The sequence below is a fragment of the Antechinus flavipes genome, chromosome 2 (assembly GCF_016432865.1).
Source record: "Antechinus flavipes isolate AdamAnt ecotype Samford, QLD, Australia chromosome 2, AdamAnt_v2, whole genome shotgun sequence".
NCBI lineage: Eukaryota > Metazoa > Chordata > Mammalia > Dasyuromorphia > Dasyuridae > Antechinus > Antechinus flavipes.
In genome coordinates, this window is record NC_067399.1 from 161,532,956 (window position 1) to 161,552,492 (window position 19,537).

At 36.7% G+C, this 19,537-nt stretch overlaps 1 protein-coding gene across 1 annotated transcript in view; it reads right to left on the reverse strand.

Moving 5' to 3' along the window:
- PCSK2 (proprotein convertase subtilisin/kexin type 2) overlaps window positions 1–18,574 on the reverse strand; it is a 294,327-nt gene extending 275,753 nt beyond the window's left edge. The window contains exon 1 of the mRNA XM_051975892.1: window positions 17,956–18,574. Coding sequence (XP_051831852.1) covers window positions 17,956–18,135 — 180 coding nt within the window. The 5' untranslated portion in view covers window positions 18,136–18,574. The remainder of the gene's footprint in view (window positions 1–17,955) is intronic.
- Window positions 18,575–19,537: the final 963 nt, after the last annotated feature.

Below are 19,537 nucleotides of genomic sequence, written 5' to 3' on the forward strand. Positions count from 1 at the left end.
CAACTACTACTGCTACTATTAGTATTACTATTGCTACTATTATTACTACTACTGATGCTACTATTACTACTGCTACTACTACTTATACTACTACTATTGCTGCTGCTACTAGTACTACTACTATTATTACTAGTACTACTACTATTATTATTAGTATTACTACTGCTACTATCATTATTACTACTATTACTATTGCTACTACTACTGTGACTACTACTACTACTATGACTACTACTTCTGCTGCTAATACTACCAATACTACTGCTAATACTACTACTATTACTGCTACTACTAGTAATATTACTCCTCCTTCTGCTGTTGCTACTACTACTACTACTGTTACTGCTACTACTAGTATTACTGCTACTACTACTGTTACTACTGCTACTGCTACTATTGATATTACTGCTGCTATTGTTGCTGCTGCTGCTGCTACTACTACTACTACTACTATTACCACTACCATTACTACTAATCTATAGCCTCTAAGATTAGTGGTAGTAAATAAAGCCAGCACTAAATGCCAAGCATAATAAAAACAGCTTTAGTGGGTGTTTTGGGAAAAGGAGGAAGGTTGAAAAAGTGAAAGAATTATATCATGGGATTGAATAGGAATAATAATAACCAACAACCAACAACAGCAAATGACAGAAACAAACAAATAAAAAAGAGCTGATCAGCTTCATTTTCTCTCTTCTCTTCTAAGAACAATGCTCTTTGGATTGGGAAGCATGGAACAAAACTAGTTAAGAGGAAGTCAAACCCCAAGATAAGTAGAGAGATACTAGAGAGCTCCTTGTTGTCTTATATTCCAGTCTTATTATACCTTACACCCCATTCCACCTCCTTTGCCACAAACTTTTAAGAACTAGGAACGCTAGCTTCCTTGCTGTTCCATTAACAAGACATCTCCTCTCCCAACTCTGGAGTGTTACACTGGTTATTTTCTTTACCCTCTTCACTTCCTAGCTTTCTTGACTTTTTTCAAGTTCCATCTTAAATCTCACTCTTTTTCAGGAAGCCTTTCCCAATCTCTTTGAATTTTAGTGCCATTTCTCATTTAATTGTTTCCTAATAATCCTGTTTATAACTTTTTTGTACATTGTTGTTTATATAGTGTCTTCCTCAATAAATTATGAGACTAGGACAGAGATTGTCTTTTGCTTAATGTAGTGCCTGACACATAGTAGACAATTAATAAATGTTTATTGACTATGAAGAATCTCAGGGATCTGCTATATTTTAAAATCAGCATCTTGGCTAAAGATATAAATGGCACATTGTCAAATATGAAGATGATACCAAGTTAAGAGGGATAGTTAATATGTTGGATGATAGCTTCAGGATCCAGAAAGATCTCAACAGGTCAGAACAATAGACACACTCTGTTATCTGCCATGTTGTATTGTTGATTCATGTTGAATTCACACTACAATTTTAAGATCTTTTTTACATACACTGTTGTTTAGCCTGTACTTATGAAATAGATGATTTCTTGAATGTTATAGGGCTTTAAATTTTTTTGCCATTATATTTCTTAACATTAGATTTCACAAAATTTTACTTTTGAATCTTCTTTGTGCAATGGAGGTGATAATGGAAGTGTATGCCTATTCATACTTTCAGAAGCCCTACTACACTACAATGGTTCTAGCAAGAACCATTGTGTATCTGCTTTCCAAGGATGCACCTGTGAGTGGAGAGGCTTATTACCAGTAGGTAGACCACTAGATGATAAATACTTTGACCATGGTAAGCCATTAAACAAAATTTAAAATGGCCTTCAGTTTTAAAGGTCTCCTTTTGTTTTGTAGTAATGACAACAGAGTCGAAGAAAGAAAGCAAAAGATCACAACTTTTTGGACCATTTCACAAGAAGCAGTATACAATATACCATTAGAGAAGTCTCAGTAAATTGTGCCTTCATCTTGCTCCTAACTAATGGTTTGGAAATTTAATTATCCTTATTAGGCAACCTCAGCACATCAAAAGTTCGGCTCAAAAGTAACCATCAATTAACCTGAGAACAAAATAGTAAACATAAAGTGGTCCTTAATAAATACAATAGTAATCAGCTTAATAAAGAACCCAGTTGGTTTAAGATGACAGTATCAACATAGGCACAGGCAGCAAGGGACAATGCAGTAACTGTGAATCAAAAGACTTTATTTTAAAAAAAAACTTGGTTACTTGAATTCTAGTTCTGTCTAAAACTTTACCTCTCTGACTTTGGGTAAACCAATTGGGCCTCATTTTAAACATTAGAGAACTGAATGAGTTCCATAAAGTTCCTTGTACCTCTAACCTTAATTTTAACCTATTGACTTCTTAACATTAAACAGTTAGATGCAAAAAGCATACAATAAAACTAAAACATTTACATAAAATTTCATGATCAAAATCAAATATTTAATCAATCAATATGTTAAGCATCCACTATGTATTGGATACTATTAGGGATACAAAAATAACAAATGAATCCATCAGTACTCAGTCTTATACATACATTATCTCATTTGATCTGGACAACAATGCTTTGAGATAAAGAACATTCTTGTCCATATTTAACAGATGAAAAATAAATGCTCAAAGTAGTTAAGAAGTTTGGCTGGGGTTGTATAATTAGCAAGTGGTAGAGTTGGAACTAAAATCCCACATTCTTTTAACTATACCAAAGAGACTTAGGGGTTTCCAAAAGTTACTTTAATATACAAACAATAACCCCAACATCAAAAAAGCTATAGAGGTACATCTTTTCTAGACTTCACCCAGAAAGTTCACTCTAGTTTGAAGTACCCTCTGCTACTGAAATCACTCATTCTAGTTGATTGATTCCTCCTCTCTCTTTAAGGAAGACAACTTGGGCATCCATGTCTTTATTCCTCTCCATATTACATTCTTGACTCCCGTCCAATTTTGTCTACCATGTACTTTGATCGACACCTTCATATTTCTCTCTTTTACCCTCTAACTGACTTCCCAGCTTCCTTTTATGTATTGTTCCTATCCATATATCCTCATTAAAATGTAAGCTCCTTGAGTGTAGGGTCTTTTGGTTTCTAAATGTATGTTCTACTTATATAGCACATTGGATGGCATATTACAAGCACTTGATAAATGGCTTGTTGACTGATGAGTTGAATTCATATGCAAAAGAGATAAGTAGTCCTATATGTTTCTAAATAATAAAAGCCATTTTTCATTGTGGAATCAAAAAAAAAAAAAAAAGGAAAAGTCTGAACCTATTGCTTCATGTTTTATTCTTTCAACTCCAATGCCTTGAAAAGCTAATACTGAATATATAATTATTTCAAACTTAACTATAGCATTCACTCCCACATGTGCTATAACATTATGATCTACAGCTAATAAAGCCCCTTTGAAATAGAAATTGATTTATAGATATTCTGTCTGTTGAGGGGGGAAAAGTGTAATTTTTCCCTTCTCTTATATTTTGACAAGGTATCATCAGTAGGCCTTCTTTCTTCTCCTCTGAGGAAGCTTTCGACTCAAGTTCTATTGATTTTGAAGGTGGGTACATGAGAGAAAAAACCAAGGTCTGCCAAGCACTTACTTCCTGGTTTCCACCTATTTCCCTCTGCCCAGTTAGTAGGATCATAGGACCATAGGATTTAGAACATTAAAAAATCTCAAAGAGCTTAACTCTGGAGACACAAAGAGATGGGACCAGATGCTGTGGATTCTCTTGACATTGAGAGCCAGATTTCCTTAAAGACCATTTGTCCAATCTCTTTAACTGAAGACAAGAAATAAACCTTTATAGAGTACTTACACTATGAAGTGCTAGACTGAACTCTGAAAGGGACCCATGTAAAAGATTGTTCCTGTTCTGAGGAAATCATCTCAATTACTGTTAATCTAATTGAGAGAGATAAGTCATAAATATGTGAAAATTAAATAATAATTAAGGCCACAGTACAGATGCATTGGAAAGAGCTCGGTGGCTAGTAGATATGTCTGAGCTGAGCTTCAGGAAGACATGCACTAAAATTCAGCCTGGAACACTTTAGCTCTCTGATCCTGGGTAAGTCACTTAATCCTTGTTGTCTTCGTTTCCTTATCTGAAAATGAATTGGAGAAGGAAATGGCAAATCACTTTAATATTTTTGCCAAGGAAAGTCCAAATGGGGTCAAGAAGAGACATGACAGACATAATTGAAATGATTAAGTAACAATATAGATGTATATCTTAAGATGATATGTGATTATTAATATTAACAATAACTGAATTTATGTATTGCTTTTAGGAAAGTTTGTACTAAAGCGATGTGAGATAATGGATAGAGAGCCAAGAAGAATGAGGTTCAAGATCTGCCTGTGATAAATAATAATAATAATAATAATAACATTAACACTTATATAACTATTTGGGGTATGTGTAGATGGGGGGTGGATGGGAACAACACATAAAAGGAAGCTGGAAAGTAAGTTGGGGTGGGGTGGGAGAGATATGAAGGTGTCAATCAATAAAGATTCGACTTTACTCTTATTTAATTTTCATGTATTTGTGGATTATCTCAATAAGAGTAACAGTAATTGAGATGACTTCCCTAGAGCAGAAACAATCTTTTACATGGATCCCTTTCCTAGATCAGTGTAGCCTTTTCCATACTATACTTTAGGTCTGTAGATGACTATTTCTTGTCTTCAGTTTAGAAAGATTCTGGAACATGATCTTTAAGAAAATCTTGCCCTCATTGTCAAGGGAATCCACAGCACCTGGTCCCATCTCTTTTAGTTAGGCTTTTTGAGGTTTCTTATAGCTCTAAATGCCATGGTCCTATGATCCTACTAACTGGGCAGTGGGAAGTAGATGGAAACCAGGAAGTAGGTGCTTGACGTTTCCTATCCTAGAATACATAGAACCTGGTTGAAAGTTTGAAAAGCAAAGGATTTATGTGAACTTGTACTTTACATATATGTATGTGTGTGTGTGTGTATGTATAGAAGTGTGTGAATGCATATATACACATATACATTCTTCTCTCTAAGTTGTCATGATCTCTCTTGGTTCTCTTCCCATCTTTTTGACCACTACTAAGTCTCCTTTGGTGAATTTTCACCATAAATAGCCTAATCCTATCGTCAAGGCTCTGTGCTGGGTTTTCTTCTGTTTTATTTCTACTCTGTTTTGCTTGATGATTTCATTAACTTCTAGAAATTTGGTTGTTATCTCTTTATAGATTCTCAGACCTATTTGTCTGGCCCTTACCTCTTTCCTGATTTCCAGACTCATGTTTTAACTTCTTACTGAATATCTAGAACTAGATGTTTCATAGACATCTTAAACTTACTATGTTTGAAACTAAACTCATTCTTTTTCTCCAAAAATTTTTCTGTCTTCCAAATATGCCTGTTACTATCAAGGGTACCACCACCCTCCTGGTTGCCCAGTATCCTAATCTAGGTATTGATGAGGTCCAACGAAAAGTCATAAAAGTGGTCATAAAGGAGGAGACTTTTCCAGAATGAATTCCCAGACTCAAGTGATCTTCAGGTCAGGGACAGAGACCAAGCTGGGGAGATTCTGATTGGGGCAATTTCTTTTTTCCAGTCAAGATTGCTAGAGACAATTGAGTCTCCTGCAACTAGCATTCCTTAAGTGTCACAGAGAGACATCATCAATCATATCAGAAGATTAGCCTATTTTCCCCAGCTATGGATTAGTTCTTTCACTTAAGGATTAGTCTTGTTCCCACAGACTTCCACAATGAAGTAATTGAGAGTTGCTGAGAATCCTTTTCCAATCTCCTCATTAAAATGTGTATTAGTTGAGATTGTCTTTCCTTTGCCAGGGAGGATCACATATGTAATCGCAATTCTGACTAAGTCATCAATAACCAATTAGAAGAAAACATACCTCTGCTGCTCAAAATTTTGTCCTATCATTGTGCTAATTGTTCTAAAAGACTGTCAGCCCTTGCTGACCCTAAGGTCTTAGTCAGTTATCAAAAGGTGCCAAGGACCCAAGCAACTTATTGGTTGCTGCTAACCTAACTAGTAAACTGATCATACTCAGAACTTTGTCTCTTAGAAGTTCTATTGAAGCACTCATCTTTTATTATCAGGATACATGCCCCTATTAATAAGTGACATCTTGTGTATGGAATTGCCTCAGTTTATTTTTTTGTTAAATTTCACTGTTGACATTACTACAATCCACCCTCCACTTAACTTTTGGTGTAATCTTTCTAAACCATAAATCTGATCTCTATTCAATCAATTCCAGGGTCACTTCCAAGATGAAATATAAAATTCTAAGTTTGACTTTCATAATTTGACTCCTCCCTACTTTTTTAGCCTTTTAAAATCTATTTCTTCTGCATTTCCCACTGAATAATCCAGTGACAATGATTTACTTGTGTTCTTCAAACGTGATGGTCTTTCTCCTGATTCAGTATTTTTATTGTCTTTCCCCAATGCCCTCAGCATTTAGTGCAATTTTTAGAATTTTTATGACTTCTGTATACAATATATCTTACTTTTACATAGTTGTTTATAGTTCTTTCCCTATTATTTCATTTATATTATAAGTTTGTGTTGATTATAAATTTTCTTCAGAGCACACTATTTTAAAATCTTTTTTTTACTCTTTTAAAATTTATTTTATTTTTAATTTATGGAATAAGACCCGACATTTTCATAATATAATAAATACATATACAAAAAAGTTGATTGCACATGGAACTACAAATCTATTATCTATATCTTACTATTCCTTTTAAATATATAATAAATTTATCATGAAAAAAAATCCTTAGCACTCAGCACAGTACCCGGTATCTAGTAGGCACTTCATAATCATTTGTTGACTTGATTAATTGACTATATTTATCTAATTTTGATATTATGATCATAAGTCACTTTAACTCAGTGTCCTAGGCAACTCTCTCAGACTAAATTGCAGAAGTGACTGATGACTTGTATCAGTTAAAGGAATTTTCTACTCTGGGAGTTTCTATATCAATGCAAATACAGGTATATTCCCTGTTATTATAAGGTTTACAAAGATATTTCATATTCATTATTTCAGGTAAGCCTCACAACAACACTGTGAGTGAAATGCTAATTATTATTCCCATTTTATGGATAGGAAAACCAAGATTCACAGCAGTTAGTGTTTTGCTCAAGATAACAAAGTCAGAATTAAATGATCTAGCCACCAAATCAACTCAACAAGCTTTTGCTCCTAATAAATGTTCCAGGCAGGATTCAAAACTAGTTCTTCCTGATTAGAAGTTCAACATACTATATTTGCTTCTCACACAGTCTCTCTGAGGTTAAATAAATGAATGATACAACTAATAAAAGAGGGTTTGTGTTGTGGTGGATAGAGTATTGAAATGGCCAGAGAAGCCTTGAGGGAGGAGATGGGATTTGACCTGGGGCTAGAATGATGAACAACATAGAAATAGTGGTTCTCAGCCTTTAGATGTCTGAGAAGTAAAGCTCTTCCTGTTTTCTGTTGGCTGCTATGGCAGTAAACCTCCCTCCTCCCAGACTCCATAGCTAAAGTTCCCCATGGAGTTCCTAGTTAGTGATCTTCCTGGAGACATAAAAGATAGTCTATACACTGCTGTCTCTCAGGTACAGAAGTCTTGATTTGGATAAGATGATTCCACATCTGGGAGATCTTTGAAGAGTACCCTGGGAACTCATTCCCACTTGAGTTTTTGACCAAAATAAGAATAAAATTATATGTTCTAAATGTGTTACTGCCAGGCCAACAAAAATACATTACCGGGAATTTGTTTTTTCATTAACTAGCAACACAATTGCTATCGTGGGTATTCTATTTAAATTGAGAGACCAAAGAAAATGTCCTGATAGTTCTGCAAATGCAATTTTTCCATCCTTGAAGCTATTTTCATCACTTGAATAGTGAAACAACTAAGTAACATAGTTGACCTGGAGTCAGACATCCACATTTGAACTCTCCATTGGATGCTTAATGACTATGGGCAAATCACTTAATCTCCTTCAGCCTCAGTTTCCTTCAGTGTAAAATGGAGCTAATAGTATCTACTTCACAGGGAGTTGTAAGATTAAATGAAATAATACCTGCAAAGTACTTTGCTAATCTTAAAGAGCTATAGAAATATTAGTTATAATTATACAAAGTAATTCCTAACTACATTTAAGTTGCTAACTATAATTTTTTGATTTTGTATCCAGTCTCCTAATGTGCTACATTAGATACTTATTTTTATATTGAAGTGAACTAAAATTTATTTGGTTTTTAAGAGACATCCTTGAGTTAACTGTCTCTCTGTTTGTATATTTACATATATATACACACAACACATTCAAGCATACATAACTTTGATCTTGTAATATCTACAGATGTATAGATATAGCCATATCTTGAAGTGTCACAAAATCAAGGTTGGATAGATTATAGCCTGATAAGAGCAAAGGAGATAAATCATAGACTCTTAGGATCCTGGATCTATAGGCAGAAGTTGTAGCATATTCATAAATGTTTAATAATTGTTTTTTGGGAGGGGGATATATATGACATACTTTTATGTTTAATCAGCATTGTTAATCTGCTTTTAAAAAACTAAATCTAGAAATCAGAAAAACAATAAATCAAGCCCCAATTTGTAATATTTGCTGATTTTAGGTAAATTGATGCTTATATTGAAAATTTAACAATCAGTTTCTACAAGCTGGCTCCAGCACACTATTGACTGGAAAGGATCTAAGTCATCTTCAGTTCCAAGCTCTCCTATAAATGAAGAAACTAATGTCTACATAGACCAATTTATAGTTCCATGAATAGCAAGTGGCATAACTGGATTGGAATATAGATTCTTAGGTCATCAATGATTTTCACCATAAAATGTAAAAAAAAAAAACTAAAACAATAAAACAAGAATCATTTATGCAAATTATGCAAATAATTTATCCAAAAAAATAGAAATTAAGGACAAGGGTAGAGGCCTGACCTAGGTTTAGGAACTCCTGGGTTCAAGTTAGTCTTCTAATACATTAGCTAAAGGAGTATGGACAAGTCTTTTGATCTCTCAGTAAAATTACAAAGTATAGACAAGTTACTGGTCTGCATTAAGGAAAGGACCAATTCTCTGTTTTCTCTCCTCTGGGAAGCTTTTAACCTGAGTCTGTCAGACTAAGGTGAACACAGGTTACTTTAGATCAGTGAGTTTTATTTGATGCTTAATAGAAAATGACAGCTTTTGAGCTTCATATAATAACATAACATATAATTACATAAAATAATATGTTTTAAGAAGATGACTCTGAGTATTCATGAGGAATACATACTCATGTGGAATACACTGAATTAAGAAGAACTAGTATTAAGTGATATCAGTTAATAAACTATTACAATACCTCAGGCTTGAGATCATTAGGCCTTGCAATGGCATGGTGATTGTGGGAATAGAAAGGAAGAGTGGTTATTAGGGATAGTGATTAATCCAGATTAGAATTATTTTTTTTTAAATTTTAAGTCTGATATTTTACTATTAGTTTATTCAATAGAGAATTAAACATTATTTTTTCATAATATCTTTGTCAAAAATGTTAAAGCCCTATGTCTTTATAGAATAACATTTATAGAGCTAGATAAAACCTAAGAAATAATTTAGTCCACATCCCTCACTTTTCAGATGAAGAAACTTAGGTTTGGGGCAGTTTGTTTGCCCTGTTTAAAGTCCTACACAAATGGGTGGTGGAAGAGTCTTGGACTAGTACGCACATCTCTTGCTTCCCAAGCTAGTCTTCTTCTCACTATGCTGCTCTGATCCACATCATTCACAAAAAGTTAACAAATTCAAGATGATGTTGTCATCTATTGCATCAATTTAGATAAAAATCTTTCTAAAGATACACCAAGAAATTTTAAAAATCATTTTTAACTTTGAAACAAAAATTGTACAGAAACTAATTGATATGATCTTGTCTTTGAAATTGTCAAATTTCAAGCAAAGGGACTATGGGCAGTTCTTTTGACCTCTCTGTATTCCAGGGAACTCTGTACAATTACAAATTATAGCCAAGTTACTACTCTAAATTAAGGAAAGGAACAAATTTCTCTTTTCTCTCCTCTGGGAGGCTTTTAACCTGAGTTGGACAGATTTTTAAGGTGAATACAGGTTACTTTAGGTCAAGGGATTTTATTTAATTTTATTTTTTAGCTGCCTTGAATGTTCACAGGGATCTTTCTTACTTTTTTTCCCCTTAGAAGTGATTCACAAGCTCATTACTATTCCCAATACTCCCTTGGGTGGGCAGCCAGAGAGCTGTCATTGCCACCTTATTTACTGTGAAGCTGACATAACCAAGGTTTAAATACTGGCTCAGGAATAAATGCCAATCTTTTGCTTTTCTGTATACTATCTTTTCTTTCTTTCTTTTTTTAATTTATAGTTTTAAAAATTCATTCATTTATTCTACTCTGAATTTAAAAAGCAAAGCAAGCATTTTTGTAAAATAAAAGAATAGAAAAAAAGACAGTTTGCCCATGAAACTGCAAATTATGTACAACTTGCTATTCCTTTTAAATATATAATAAAGTTATCATGTAACTTTCTTTTTTTCCCTCTCTCTTTTCCTTCTTCCCATCCCCTGTCCTGGAAAAGGCTACCACTGGAAACAAATATGTATTTGTGTATGTATATATCTATCCATTAATATTAAAATATTCTACTCAGTTCTTCTCTGGATGAAGAGAGCACCTTCCTTCATAGTGCTTTTATAATTGTCAATGAGCTCTGCAGCTCCAGATTTAAGGACCCACCTTCAGAATTTTTGCTTTTCCCAATTCTTAATCTAAAGAAGTTCACTGTTCAGAATTAGCAATTTGACATTTTCTGAACTAGCATATTGCCATTTTGCTCTGTGCTTTTGAATAGATGTGCCACATATTTTAAAATCTACTCTCTTCTCATTTTACCACTTAGAGTAGGCATTTTCCACAGGAAAACTTTCCTGATTGTTGGCATTGCTAATGGTCCTTCCCTCTTTAAATTGTATCATGTTCCCGCTATAGATTATAAACTTTTAAAGGATAGAGACTTTTGTTTTGTTTTAGCATTTAGCACAAGGTCTTGAACTTTATGTACTCTTGTTTGCATATGGTTCATTGCCTATAACTCTACCATCAGGCTGTAAACTCCTTGAGAACAGGAATTACAGTTGTTTCTCTTTTCTTTGTATCCCTAGCACATTAGTACAATGCTTGAGTCATCCTGGGTGCTTAACAATTGCTTATTGACTAGTAGTTAGGATATGTTTTTTTTTTTTTTTTTTAATGATTACTAAGTTGAATTGAGTAGGTTTGGATCAAATTTGTTATATCACATGGGAAAGTTAACTTGTGAAATTATACAGAGTGGGGATGAGAAGTGTGGGTCCCAAGCTTAAAGGAAGCATAGCAATGTTGAATCTTAAAAATTTTCATTCTGGTGATGAGATAGAGGATTAGAGGTGTGGGGGAGGAATGATTTAAGATTAAAGAGATCATAGGTTTCTTCCAGAAATAAAAAACTATTAAAGTGAATTTGATTTTAAGAAATTCTCATTCAGGAAAGAGCCATTAAACTTCCCATTAAATTTGCTAGAAAATCCCAAAACAATAGTGTGCTGGCAAATGTTTAATGACAAACTCTCTGAAAATACATAGCACACTTTAAAAAAAAATCTGTATTATTAACACTTTCTCTATCTCTTTCTTGCCTGGATAATTAACAAGATAATAAATCAAACCCTGATTTACATTATTTGCTGATTTTTCCGTTGTAAATATTTATGCTAAGAATCTAATTCTTTAACTTTGCTCCAAATCCTTTACCAGAACTTTATATTTAATGTCTCATCTAAGGTAATAGAAAATCATGAATCTGGGATAAATATTTGATTTAAAGAATGTAGAAAAGAGAGCCATCCCTTGCAAGGTTAATGCCATGCAGTTGCTACATAAATTCATCATCATGATAAACAAATATTTACTGAGTATTTATTGTGCTTAGAGCCATATGCTCTAAGAGTTAAAAGGTCGATTTGAAAAAGGAATATGTAATATTGCAAAGATAGCAATAACAACATCATTTATTATTATTACAGCTAACCTTTGTATAGTATTTGAGGTGTATAAAGTGCTTTACATATGTTATCTCATTTGATTATCACAATAATCTTATTGTTGTTATTCAGTCAGTTCAGGAATTTCCTATTTATTGTAATCCCATTTGGGATTTTCTGGGCAAAGATATGAGGTGATTTCTATTTCCTTTTCTAGCTTATTCTACAGATGAGGTAACTGAGACAAGCAGGGTTAGGTGTCTTGCCCAATGTCACAAAGTTAGTATATATATGAAACCAGATTTATACTTGGGTCTTTCTGACTTCTCGCCTGTGCAGCATACCTTTAATCCCTCCTACTGGAGAGACTGACACTGGTAGATCTTTTGAGTTTGGGAGTTCTGAGTGGCACTGGGTAAGCCCATCAGTTGCCTGAAGTAGTCCCGTAATATCTTGATGAACCCTGGAGCAGATTGCTCAAGGAGGGGTAAAATGGTCCAGCATGGAAATGGAGCAGGTCAAAGCTTCCTTCCAATTCAGAGAGGGGTCTGGCCTATGAATGGTCACTACACTACTAGTCTAGAAGAGATAGGGAGACCTAAGTCACAAACAAACCAACCAACAAACAAATAAAACCCCAAAACAAAAAACGAAAGAAAAACCTTAAAGAAAAAAACCAAACCACAAAACTTCAAAGTGCTATATGTCAGCTAATATTATTACTGATTTTTAAAAATGAAACATTTGTAGGGTCTTCAAGGATGAGCAGAATATTAACTGGTACAGGAAGAGTGAGAGTATTTTAGGTAGCAGGAATAGCATAGGCAAAGACACAGTGTTAAAAATTGCAAGGGTGGCTAATATGTTACTAAGATTGGAGAAGACTCAGGTACAGGTAGGTGGCAAATGGATTTTACCAAGAAAAGGTCTGAAAAATTAGAGAGTGATTGTTTGTAGATGGAGTCCCAGGTTTGCTCCTTATAGGGGGAAGGGAACAAGCATTTATTCAGTACCTACTATATGCTAAACATCATGATAACTGCTTTATAAATATCTTATTTGATTCTCACAACAATCCTGGTAGATAGGTTTTATATATATATGAAACCAGAGTCTTTACATATATATATATCTACATATATATATAAAATTTAAGTAGTCACATGGCATATTAAAGTCAGGAAGATGTGAATCCAAATCATATTTCATGTCTTGCTGGCTGTGTGACCTTGAGCAAATTACTTAATCTCTCTCATGAAGCTAATTAAGTGACTCAGGCTAGATTTGAACTCAGTTCTTCCAGATTCCAGGTCCAGTACTTTTATGCACTGTGTCACTAAGCTGACCCTTGAGGGTTTATTTTCAGGTAACACACAGGAGTCAAAACCTTCAGTTCTTTTGGTTGGATTTATTTTCCATTTTTCATCTGTTTGTAGAGGTTGTTGTGGGGAAATTAGTGCCATTTCTACTTTGAGTAGTAATACCAAGCCAGATCTTCTTTAATGCCTTGGAGGACCTACTTCTACTTTCCCAAAATTACTGGCACCAAAAAAATCCCCTCAGTTAATTCGAGAATTCTGAAATTCCATTATTAGAGATGGCATCCTTTGAGTTGAAGTTTGGTCCCTTATGAAAATCTTAAATACCTCAAGAGAGTTTGATTGTAATAAACACTATCATTATTATATAAACATAATTAATATCAATAATTTGTTTGAACCTAGTCATTTATACCTCAGTGTACATGAGTTTATGGGATCTTTCATAGAAATTTAGTTCTGAAAGCAAAGGAGAGCCTATAAAGGGGGTGGTGTGAGAATAATTGATAATAGGTAAATAGTATATTTACCATTTACTAAGGTGTCAAGTTGTTGCTTTAGCTAGATTTGCAATGATGATAATGGGGACAGATTGGGGGGAATCCTAGAAGATATCTTCCAATGCAAAAAAAACAAAACCAAACAAAACATAGTTTTAAAACTGGAAGGGATCTTACTAAGGTGTCAAGTTGTTGCTTTAGCTAGATTTGCAATGATGATAATGGGGACAGATTGGGGGGAATCCTAGAAGATATCTTCCAATGCAAAAAAAAAAACAAAACAAAACATAGTTTTAAAACTGGAAGGGATCTTACTAAGGTGTCAAGTTGTTGCTTTAGCTAGATTTGCAATGATGATAATGGGAACAGATTGGGGGGAATCCTAGAAGATATCTTCCAATGCAAAAAAACAAAACAAAACAAAACATAGTTTTAAAACTGGAAGGGATCTTACTAAGGTGTCAAGTTGTTGCTTTAGCTAGATTTGCAATGATGATAATGGGAACAGATTGGGGGGAATCCTAGAAGATATCTTCCAATGCAAAAAAACAAAACAAAACAAAACATAGTTTTAAAACTGGAAGGGATCTTAGAGGGGAAATTTAAGTCAAATTCTCCAATTTCACAATGATAAAACTGAGATCCAGAGAAGGCAAATCATTTACCCAAAGTAATTTGTTCAAAGTAGTAGATAGCAGAGACAAGATTTGAATCTCAGTCTTCTGCTCTTAAACCAGTATTTTCTCTACTGGGTCATACTTCTCTCAAAGATAAAACTTTAGATCCAACAAGAACCATGCAGATGAGTCCTCTAGTCAAGCTACTTTATTTTAGAGATGTAGAAATAGACCCAAGGTAGGACTGCTCAGAGTCATTTAGCTATTTGGTGGCAGAAAAGAGAATAAGACTGTGGTCTCTTATGGCATTCATTCTAAGGTTTCAAGAGTTCCAGCAGCAGAGGGTTACAAGACACTGACATTAGGAAATAAACAGAGAGAGATGCTTTTAGCTTTATCAAGGAACACCTGCTGGATTATAAAGTTGGGGGCACAGAAATTCTGCATTTCACATAAATTACTCCTCATGTTATTTTGCAATTATGTCTAGGGGAAAAGAAGTTGAGTCAGTCGTGCTAGAAGAAGGTTACATTGGTACTCACAGAAGGCCTTCAGCACCTTGGTTAGATCCTTGACCAGAGATATATGAGAGGATTACACAAACAGGAGGCAGGATAAAAAAGAGTGGCTTGTTTTTAAGTTCTAAGGAAGGAAGGAAGGAAGTATATTCTAAAAGATGGAAGCACCGAAAAGGAGAGCTCACTTTAAGTGAATCAGGTTCATTTACAACATAACCTACAAAATTCTCCTGAAAGGAGAAAGTATTGAGCTGTGTTTTGCTTTCCTGACTTATCTCATATCACTTCCCCTTTCTGTATATTTCACACAAATTGAACTGCTAGCCACTACTGACATTATTGAAGCCTTTTCTCCATGCCTGTAAGGCCCTACCTCCATATCTTTGCTGTTTGAAATTCTCTGCTTTCAAAGTACAGTTCGGATACCATCTCTTCTATAAAGGCTTCCATGATTCTTGAAGTTGAAAGTGATCTGACCCTCTTCAAATTTCTCTAAAGCACCTTTTCTGCATCTCTCTTTTGCCCCTACCTTGTCTCATATTATTATTTTTTTCATTCTGTGTCACTGCTTTCTCTATCTCCCTCCTTCTCTGCTGTCTCTTGTGTTCTTGTCTCTGTCTCTGTGTGTTTCTCTGCCTTTGCTTCTGTCTTTTCCCTACACACCCACATCCTTTTTATCCATAATAAGACTGGAACTTCCCTTGAAAACAGTGTGAGTCATCTTTCATCTTTGAATAGCCATTGCCTGGGATGGTGTCTTGAACAGAATAGGTACTTGTAATAAATATTTGGTGAAGGAGTGGCTGAATAGGCAACTATGATACATAGGACTGGGATATCCCTCCACATAGCTACTTGTCCCTCAGTCAACAAAAATACAATCCATATCTTAAAGGAGCTCACTCATGAGGAAGGTAAAACAACATGAAAACAAATAAATATAAGTACAAGTACAAATAAGTATAAGTACAAGATGTATACAGAGTGGATTTTAATTGAACAGAAGTCTTAGTGGAGGACATTCCAAGTACATTAGAATCTCTTGGGAAGGAAGCTTTCATTCCCTCTCCTATACACTTATCTACATCTTTGCTAAAAGAACAAGTTTCTGCATCTCAAACTCATTCAGGATAGGAGGGATAGCAACTTTGATTTTCCTTCAGAAATAGCTGACAGCTTCTTTTAAAAAGAGTTTGAGGAAGAGATAAGAGGAAGGGTAAGAGGATGGGGAGAAAGAGAAGAGAGGTCAAAGAGGGGAAGAGAGAGAGTTGGGAGGAGAAGAAAGAGGAAGAAGAATCAAGGGAAAGGTGTGGGGCAGGAATGTCAAAGACCAGGTTTCCTAGACGGAGTTAAGAGAAGTTGAGAAATCCAAAATCCAAGATCCTGGAGCACCTGGGCTCCTGCTTGTTTCCATTTCTAACACACCTGTGAGCTGGAAGAGGAAACAGACAACTCCTTTTCCCAATTCCAAATTGAGTCAGAATTCTAATCCAGCCACAATAGATCGGGGAAAGGGAGATATTATACAAGTTTGAGAAGGTGGTTAAGTAAGGAACAGTTGACTATTTTGCTATCTTGAAGCGCGTTGTGAAATATCTGGAGGCTCCCCGTGGCCCCTTTCCTCGGAGCCCTCCCCATTATGCCTGGGTTGCTCTTTTCCTCCCTCCTCCTTCTCTCGGTTCCAGGTCTTTTGAGGACAAGTTGGGTTCCTGACAAGGCAGTCTCCGCTGGGAGATAGTGCAGGTCAGCAGGCCTGCACTGCGTCCCCTTCCCCTTGCCCTTTGCCTACCCAACAAGTTCGTATCTTTCACCTGGGGTTCTCTCAACAACCGAGTGAAATTCGTGCAACTTCAAGGGAGCTAGTCACCAGGGAGGAGAGTAATAGAGAGGCGCGAACTCCAGAGGTGGACACAATTCACTTGTGAAAAGACAAACGAAACTAACTTTTTGAAGGTGCGCATGTGATCGAGGTGTGCTCCTTGCTCCATCTGCTTCGGCACCCCGAGATAAATGAGCACTCGGGAGTCCCCCAGTCAGAATTCCACCGGTTTCCCCAGCAGTGAGATAACAACTACAGCGTGGTAGCCTGGAGAAAACTCAACCGTGACAACTAGTATAGGGCTGTAAATCAATACCCTTGAGATTAGTCTCTGACTTTGGAGTGGGGATCCCGGTTCACTTGAGGGTCTCTTGTGTGTCAGACTCGGGTTTTAGATCTGGGAGTTCAGAAAGAGCATGTTTATACTCCGTAATGAGTAGGTAAGTACTGACACCCGGCGGGGAAGCCCTTCGCAGAGTCCAAGAGGGACAGACATGAATCGCAGAGCACCTAAAGTGCTAAAGGCGTCTATTTCTATGGGGGCGGGGAGTGCGTGTTTGTGTGTGTGTGTGTGTGTGTGTGTGTGTGTGTGTGTGTGTGTGTGTATGTCTGGGGAGAAGGGGGCGGGAGTGGAGGCAGCTGGAAACATCTGTTAAGGAGCAGCAAACCATAACGCCGGTCAAAGCTATCCTCTTTCTCCCAGTCAGTTCTAGTAACTTGCTACCTAGGATATCAGGCAAGGTGCGTTGGTGTATTTTTAAAAGACATAATCCTAACTCCTGTCCCGTTTTCTTCATCAAGTCAAACAACATTAAAAAGAAAAAAAATCCATGACCTTAGTAGTATCTGAAGGGCGTATTAATTACATAACCAATGAATAAGATTAAGGAAGAGACTGTCGTACTAAAGAGCTGACAGTACAATATCTGCAAGAGAGAAAAAGAAAGAGAGAGAGAGAGAGAGAGAGAGAGAGAGAGAGAGAGAGAGAGAGAGAGAGAGAGAGAGAGAGAGAGAGAGAGAACGAACTTATAAATCTGCAATGAAGATGCGTAGGGTTTGCCCCCGTTTAAAAAATATATATGTATATATGCGAAATTCAAGTGAAGAGCTTACCTTTCTGATACCACTAAAGCCGTGTTCTGCAGCAACTTGACGGGCTTCTTCCTCTCCCCCCGTGTGCAACTCAACCAAAAACTGATTAGTAAAGACAGGTCTCTCGGCAGATGCAAAAATCATAATACAGAGCAAGACCACAGCAACCTTCCACTGGGGCAAAAGACTTCCACCCTGCATCTTTCTTGAAGGTGTGAAAAGTGCAAAGAGGTGGGGGATAGAGAAGGTGGAGTGGGTGAAGGCTAGGGTGGAGTAGAGGATCTAAAAAGGTGGAAATTAAAGAAAAATAGTTTAAAAGAAAAGACTTGGGGGTGGGGTGGGAGAGGTTGATCCTGGGTAGCTTGGGAGGTAACAAAAACAGAGTGTATTTTCCTCCTGTTGTTGGGAAATGGGAAGCCGTGTAAGTCAGATGGTCTAGTCCTTGGAGGGTATGTGAGTGTGTATATGTGTGTATATGAGAGGGGGGGAAGGAGAGAGTGTGGCTGTACTTGATGCTAAATCTGCATTTTCAGCTCCTCCTCATCTAGAATTCAACAGTGACCAGAGGAGAGCACCAGCCCCGTGACGTGACACCCTCTAAAAGCCAATCCGGACACAGAAAGATGCAAGCCCCGCCTCACTCCTCCCTCTGCCTAGACTTCGGTCCGCCTCCTGGGGGGTGAGGGGCGGAGGAAGAGTTGGATTCGGAGCTGGCCCTCCCCCGCTGTTTCAGCACCCTGGAGAATTCCTCCATTTCTCAATCCCAGGAGTAGAGCAAGGCAAGGAAAATCCCCCTAACTGTAATCAGCTATCGGCATGATGTCATTGTTGGTGTAAGTCTGAAGCACCGGGAGAGGGAATTACGGTGCGTGTAGCTCTCATAAAAACCTGGAGGACTAAGAGAATAGTCTCTTTCTTCTCCGCCACCTTCCTTCCTCTACCCCAGCAAAGCAAAGCAAACCAAAACAAATAAACCCCACTCCTTTTCCTTCTTTATTACAAGACCTAATGCAAACCGATTCCTTCTTGCCTTGTTCCTGACCCCGATCCTGATACTTTCGGCAAATACCTCGGGATGAAGCTTCCTACCTTTCCTAGGATTGATAGATAAGAGATCTGGCAAAACCCATACTTGGCAATGGATTAAGACACTCCTGCATGGGTGAGGGGCTCGATGGTGGCTTCCTCCCGGTTTACACAGAGCAACGCTTTCTGGCAGAAACGGGGGATGCTTTGAGAGAAGCTTCTCTCAAAGCAACAGAGGACGGCAGGGGCAATGAGGAGGTTATCAGAGTCGGATTCCTCCCACTGCTCAACAATTTAGGTTACTAATCTAGACTTTCCGGGGAACACGGCTCTTGTGAGCAGCTACTTGGTCGAGATAGTATTGGTTAGTGAAAACTCATGCCACATGTTTACACAAAGACCTGGCTTCAGAATCGGGACTGACAACAAGCCTCTTAGGCTGTTTTCTCAGACCACAGATTGGCCGGATTGACAGGGATGGCCAACTATCAGCCAGACAACGCCACAATCTACCTTGGGGCTGGAAGGAGAGGCACACTGGAGGTTTGTGGCAGAAGGAAGTGCAAAATCTTTTAGT